This window comes from Colossoma macropomum, unplaced genomic scaffold (assembly GCF_904425465.1).
Source record: "Colossoma macropomum unplaced genomic scaffold, Colossoma_macropomum, whole genome shotgun sequence".
Lineage (NCBI taxonomy): Eukaryota > Metazoa > Chordata > Actinopteri > Characiformes > Serrasalmidae > Colossoma > Colossoma macropomum.
This window is the reverse complement of record NW_023494795.1, coordinates 39,096,414-39,103,424: the sequence shown is the minus strand read 5'-3', so window position 1 is coordinate 39,103,424 and position 7,011 is coordinate 39,096,414. Positions and strand designations below refer to the sequence as shown.

General features: G+C 39.4%; 1 protein-coding gene across 1 annotated transcript in view; it reads right to left on the bottom strand.

Annotated features, from left to right (window-relative positions):
* Positions 1 to 109: 109 nt before the first annotated feature.
* The window catches only part of LOC118815947 (mitogen-activated protein kinase kinase kinase 5-like), a gene marked incomplete at its 3' end in the record, with an annotated part of 38,159 nt that continues 31,257 nt past the window's right edge, over positions 110 to 7,011 (bottom strand). Inside the window, 1 exon segment of the mRNA XM_036582391.1 lies at positions 110 to 303. Within this exon segment, the coding sequence (XP_036438284.1) occupies positions 110 to 303 (194 nt within the window).

The following is a 7,011-nucleotide window of genomic DNA, read 5'->3' as shown; positions in this document are numbered from 1 at the left end:
GAGAGAGATCAGCTGGAAAGGAAAACAGAGAGAGAGAGCGAGAAAGAAAGCGAGAGAAAGAGAGAGAAAGAAAGAGCTGAGAGAGCTGAGAATATTGTTGCGTCCTCACCAGGAGCTGGTCTGCGTTACAGTGAGGATCTGGACGAGGCGGTCCAGCAGGGGCATGCAGATGGGTCCGAGCAGAGCCTCAAAGCTGGGCTGCATCAGCTCGCTGAGCCCCTTCATCAGACTGCTCTCACAGCAGTACACCTTATTCTGAGGGGTCACCATGTATGGGATGAACAGGTAGTTAGCCGCACACGTCTGGTAAGAGAGAGAAAGAGAGAGAGATAGAGATAAAGAGAGAGACAGAGAGAGAGAGAGAAAGAAAGAAAGAAAGAAAGAAAGAAAGAAAGAAAGAGAGAGAGAGAGAGAGAGAGAGAGAGAGAGAGAGAGAGAGAAAGAGAGAGAGATAAAGAGAGAGACAGAGAGAGAGAGAAAGAAAGAAAGAAAGAGAGAGAGAGAGAGAGAGAGAGAGAGAGAGAGAGAGAGAGAGAGATCAAGTTTTGCACGCCTTGCAAAAAAAAAAAATATATATATATATATTCCACTACTAGAACTGAATCACTGAATCACAACTGAATCAAATCAATGAAAGGTCACAGATTCACACCCTCACTGAGGACACCTTGAACTGTTCTGAAATTAGTTAAGAAAAAAACACATGCACAGGCTTCATGAACCCCTATAGCCATGTGCTGATACTTCAGGTATATTTAGCTTCAGCACTCAGCTTCATGTTCATCATAGTGTCTTTAGTGATGCTTTGTAAAGGATCCCCAACTCAATACACTCCATTATTGAAGGGGCTGGTCTAGAGGTCTAGAAAAACAACTAAAAACAACAGATGTCAACTTATTTAAATATCATGTCCATATTTTACATAAGCGCATTCATTTTCACCCAGCCCAAAAGAGCTATACTTACAGCAAATCACCAAAGATCTGCCCATTTAGGAAATCTGTCTGCTGATTTATCTGTCCCCAATATACAGTGCATCAATAAAATGCAGCCAATACAAAGTGATGCATGTAAATCCTCCTACGTTCATTAATGTGGTCTTTGTGATTGTTCCAGTCTGACTCTAGCTAACCACAAGTTATTTTTCTTGCCTATGCGCAAGTTTGTTTTTCTTGCGCAGACGTCATGCTCAATGGCCTGTGACTGGTCATTCTGCATATTAATCAAGTGGCCCTTTCCCTTCATAGCTGGCAGTTCTCAAAATATACTCAGTCTGGCTTTATTTCCACACAAATAAAGTGCTTTTGGGTTTCATGTTTAGCAGAAAAACTCATTCAGTTCTCTCCTCCTGCCTGTTCACTACAGTTTTTACCACCACTGTATTTCAAGAAATGTCCTCAATTAGTTGATTGCTGTCCACAGCGCCAACTAGTGGATTTATGAGTTGACTAGTTGACTAGTCCATTGAACCCCTATTACAAGGCAAAGCAGCTCTTTTACTGCCCTGTTGCGGCTCCACACCAGAATTAGATTTTTAGGTAAAAATAAAATAATCCTCCTTCGCAGTGAAATAAAGCTCTGCTGATCGTTCAACACAGTTTTAACACTAATCTGTCTTAAATGCTGGAGTTAATGTATAACTGCTAATTCACCCTTCAACGCTGAAGCTTGGCACAGACTGCTGGTCACCATAGCAACAACAACAATCTCATCTAGCGAACACCAACGAAATGGCAAAAAGAAAGACTGAAGATGAACATTGATAATTTGGAGAACGGACTTATTCGCATTTATAATCACTCCAGCTGGTTTTCTGGTACGTTTAATCTGCGTTTAAATGAGAAACTGTCAAACAATAAAAGGTCGCAAGCCAGCTCATAAAAAGTCGAACGTTGAGAGACATTTTACAAGAAGCTTTTCTACTTCTGAGGCCAGACTTGCGAGAAAAGCAGCTTTAGCGGAGTTAAAGCTTAAAGCAGAGCAAAGTTTGCGTTTCCGTTTATATTTTTTAGCCTGATCTAGTACATCAGCACATACTGAGACATATTTACAGCCAAGATGGTAAAATGGACATAAAATGTTGTGGCTCCCAAGGTGGTTTGATTTTTGTTGAAAGGACAAAATGGCTCTTCTTAACATTTGGGTTGCCGTCCCCTGACCTAGGCCTTAAACCTGCGTATCGTCAGTGTCTGAACAAAATCTTGTATCTCCAAAATGTAACTTAACAGGAGAAGGTAAACATTCTTAACTTTTAATGTAAATTAATTAATAATATTTTACCTCTTTTTTTCTTTTTTTTTTTTACTTACACATCATAATCTCTTCCTTGGAAACCTGCTTCATGATTACTTAGCAAACCAACAAAGCAAACATGCACATTTGTATTAAAGCCAAGCTTTAGACAGACAGCGGTATTCTAGCACACACGGCACTGAAGCTTTATTGAACTGTACCCATATTGATTTAACTGAATTGAACAAGGGGGAATAATACGTTAGGCATTAGAAGGAACAGCATGCAATGCTGAACGAAGGAACATCGTGTAATGCTGAGTGAACATGACTAAGCAAGTCTATGAAGACAAAAGATACAACAGGGTTGACAGCATGAAGGAACCCATGTGCTTCAGTTTACAGAGATATGGAGGGAAAGGGGAGGGAAGAAAGAGAGATACAGGCAATAACTCAAACATCACAGTCAGGAAACAGTACTGACAGCCAGAGAGCATTTCAGCACCAGAGGCCTCCAGTACAACATGTACTCTCTGATCTGCTCTACACTGTGAGAAAAAAAGGTACACTCTTACAGAAGATGGTGCTTCAAGGGTTCTTTAGTAAAGAAAGTGGTTTTATGTGGAACTATGAACACTCAAAGAACTCTCTGCATGATTGAAGGGTTCTTTGCATCATGAAAGCGTTCTTCAGATTGATGTAAAATGTGCTGTAGATGGTTCTGTATAGAACCTTTTTAAAAATAGTTCTATATAGCAACCAAAAGGGTCATTCTATTGTTATGGTGTCAAGCTTGTAACAACAGAAGAACACTTTTGGGTGCTACATAGAACCCTTTTCAAAAATATTCTATATAGAACCATCTATAGCACATTCATGCACATTTTTTCATCAATCTGAAGAATGCTTTCATGATGCAAAGAACCCTTAAATCATGCAAAAGGTTCTTTGAATGTTCATGGTTCTATGGTTCTGAAAATGGTTCTACATAGTACCCAAAAGCGTTCTTCTATTCTTATGGTGTCAAGCTTGTAATGACAGAAGAACCCTTTTGGGTGCTATATAGAACCCTTTTCAAAAAGGTTCCATATAGAAGCATCTATAGCACATTCATTCACGTTTTCCAACAATGTGAGAAACCCCTTCATGATGCAAAGAACCCTTTAATCATGCACAGGATTCTTTTAATGGTTCTATATAGAACCAGTTCGAAAATGGTTCTACTCAGCACCCAAATGCGTTCCTCTATTGTTACAATGTCAAGCTTGTAACAACAGAATAACCCATTTGGGTGCTATATAGAACCCTTTTCAAAAAGCTTCCATATAGAACCATCCATAGCATATTCATGCAGCTTTTCCTTGAGAACCCTTGAAGCACCATCTTTTTAAAGAGTGCACTGCACAGGTACGCTTTTCTTTCAAGGTACAAACAATGTAAATGTTCCCTCAAAGGTACAACAGTGGTTTTAAGGTCCAACTGTGCACCTTAAATAAGTTTCCCCAGGGGAAAAGTACATATTTGTACCTTTTCATAACTGAATGTTTTAAAACAGAACAATAAAGAGAGTTAAGACAGGGTGTGTGGAGTCAATGGAACACAATGAACTTATTTCTCCTAATTAAAGGTACCCTTGAAGGTACCACCCCAGTGACAAGAGGGGTATCGCTCCAATGACAGTCTAGTACCTTTTTTTTCCGAGAGTGTATGTATTCTCCCGTCTCATGAGACCTATACTTAGCTGCATCACCTGATGCCATACCAGAAGCTCATTTATATTTTAGAACATCAGGGACAAGCAGAGAGGTAGACAGAGAGAGAGAGAGAGAGAGAGAGAGAGAGAGAGAGAGAGAGAGAGAGAGAGAGTGTATGTGCATGTATATGTAAGATGTCATTCAGTGACAGATTTAGAAAGCAGCCAATCTGAAAATACATTTGTCATAAATCTGGAATCAGTGCTTTAACCCTCAGAAGTTGAAAAAGCCAATGCTGTACTGTATAAACATCAACTTTCATTTATTTCATTTCCTGTCAAAACAGTAAAGAATTTACTCATTTTCCATGAGATATTTCTGAGGAAGTGTAAGATAATCCACTTGCATAGGAAGGAGAAAGTAAGAACAAAAGTTGAAAAGCAAAAAAAAGAAGCTGGTGTTGTTCTCAGAACAACGGACTGACCAGCACAGAGTCTGTCACTGAATAGGTTAGCGGATTATTTGGATCGTGAGAAGAAGAAAATGCAACCAACTTCTAAGAATGATCTTTGCAAGTGTGAGAAAATATCCCTGCAGATTTGTTGCTTTTTTTCCTGATGTGGCAAAATTAATAAATTTGATACTCCTAAAAAAGATGGTTCTTCAAAGGTTCTTTAGTAAAGAAAATGGTTTTGTATAGAACCATGAACACTCAACAAATCCTTTGCATGATTAAATGGACATTTTTATGGTGAAATGGTTCTTCAGACTGATGGAGAATGTGTTGTATATGGTTCTACATAGCACCAAAAAGGGTTCTTCTATTGTTACAGGCTTGAAATCGTAACAATAGCAGAACCTATTTTGGTGTTATATAGAACCGTTTTCAAAAAAACTCTGCAATCTGACCCTTTAATCATGCAAAGGGTTCTTTGAGTGTACATGGTTCCATATAGAACCATTTTCTTTGCTAAAGAAGAACCATCTTATTAAGTCTGTACTTAATAGCTGTTCTGAGCAGAAAAGGATGATCTCTTACTTTTGCAGAGCACTGTAGGCAGTTTTCAAATCAAGTTTTTAAAAATAAGAAGTTACACGTAACCTGGCTTCAATATCATTCGGGATTATTTGGTGAAAGGAGAAAATGCAACCAACTTCTAAGACTGAACTTTGGAGAAAACTTTCGTGGGAAAATATCCTTGACCTGTACTTAACAGCTGTTTTGTCTGGAAATTAAATGAACAAAAGGTGGTTTCTGATTTTACACTGTACTTTATAAGTTATTCCTCACTATTAGTTCACTTAAACTTCTGGCAAAAAATGCAGATTCTTAACTTCATACCACATTTGTGATTGTATGTATTTTATTATGGTTTAAACTGATGGAAAGTTTTGTTTTGATTAGTCACATTTGTCTTATTTGAGAGAAACCGTGGCTGCGTGTTCCAACCAATGAGGGCCTATATCATACATATCATAAATACAGTCCATGGTAGTCTGCCAGAAGTGCTGAAGATATCACTTTAAAATCCATTTAAAAGCTGTATTTGAAAGAAAAGGCTACAACTGTGGATTCTATCATAGACACATACGATATACATGCTGTAGCTGGGCTTTAGCCTGGAATTGCAGAGTGTTTGGAATATTTTGAGACTTTAACAGTGTTAAACAATGAGCGGTGCTAAAGTTGCTAAGGTATTGCTATGTATCCAAACTGGATGCTAAGGTGTTGTTAGGTGGTTTTGTTTTTCATTCATCAAGGTACGAACAGTGTAAACATACATGCAAAGTACAACAGTGGTTGGCTGCTAAGGTGTTGCTAGGTGGTTGCTATAGAATTCCTGGTGGTTGCTAAAGTATTGTTAGGTATCCCAACTGGATGCTAAGGTGGTTGCTCGGTGTTGTTAGGTGGTTGCATTTTTCATTCATCAAGGTACGAACAGTGTAAACGTACATGGAAAGGCACAACAGTGGTTGGTTGCTAATTGTTGCTAGGTGGTTGCTATGGAATTCCCGGTGGTTCCTAAGGTATTGCTAGGTATCCCAACTGGATGCTAAAGTGTTGTTAGATAGTTGCTATGGTTAGGTATTGCTAGGTTTTTGTGATGGTATCCCACATGGTTGCTATGGTGTTGCTTGGTGGTTGCTCTGGATTACCAGGTGGTTGCTAGGATGTTGCTAGGTCTTTGCCATCATATCCCTGGGGTTACCTGGGGTTGCTAGGTTGCTGCTATGATATTTCAGGTGGTTGCTAGATGGTTGCTGGTGGTTGCTACGAGATCTCGTATGATTAATTGGGTGTTTCTAATGAATTTGTGTCATTGTGATTTAAACTGGGTGCACAAACTTCTGCCCCCATTCATTCTCATGAGAAAAAAATGTCACTTAACAATGTACGGAAACTATATGTCCAATCAAAAAGTTTACAAGCACAGCATTCCTGATCAGACTGAACATTCCAGAGTTGTAATAGTGTCAATATCTCAAACACTGTGGAACGAATTGGCAGACAAAAATTCAGCAAAAGAAGAAGAATACATATTGGATAACGATAGTGTTGCACATTGCAACGGACACTTAATAACTGAGTAATAGGTCAGCAGTTTAAGGTTTAATAGGAGTTCACGGCATGTTCTAAGCCCAACCTTTCACCTTCTTTGGAACTGGAGCTGTGCCTATCACAGTCTATCTATGCCAAACACTGCTACTCCAAGGCAAATTTCCACAGCTAAACCTGACAACTGCAGTGAAGCCACTGAACAGGAAAATATATCAAAAGAACAAAGAAAGGGAAGAAACACATTTTCTTTGGCAGGATAAGGCTTAGTCACGATAGAGACGTCATACAGAGGATAGCAGGAGAAAAATGAGGCCTGGAGGAGGAGGAACAAAAAAGAAAAGGCACAGAACAGGAAGGTGCAAAGAGGCTGAGAGAGAGAGGGTAAAGAGTGGCAGGAACGGAGAGACAGAGAGAGATGGAAAGAGCCAGAAAGAGGGGGGTTGAGAGGGATGCAGGGTGGGGGGGTGAATCACACTCTTGCTGTTAGAGAGAGAGAGGACAGTGTGTTTCCTGCTACCTGCAGCTC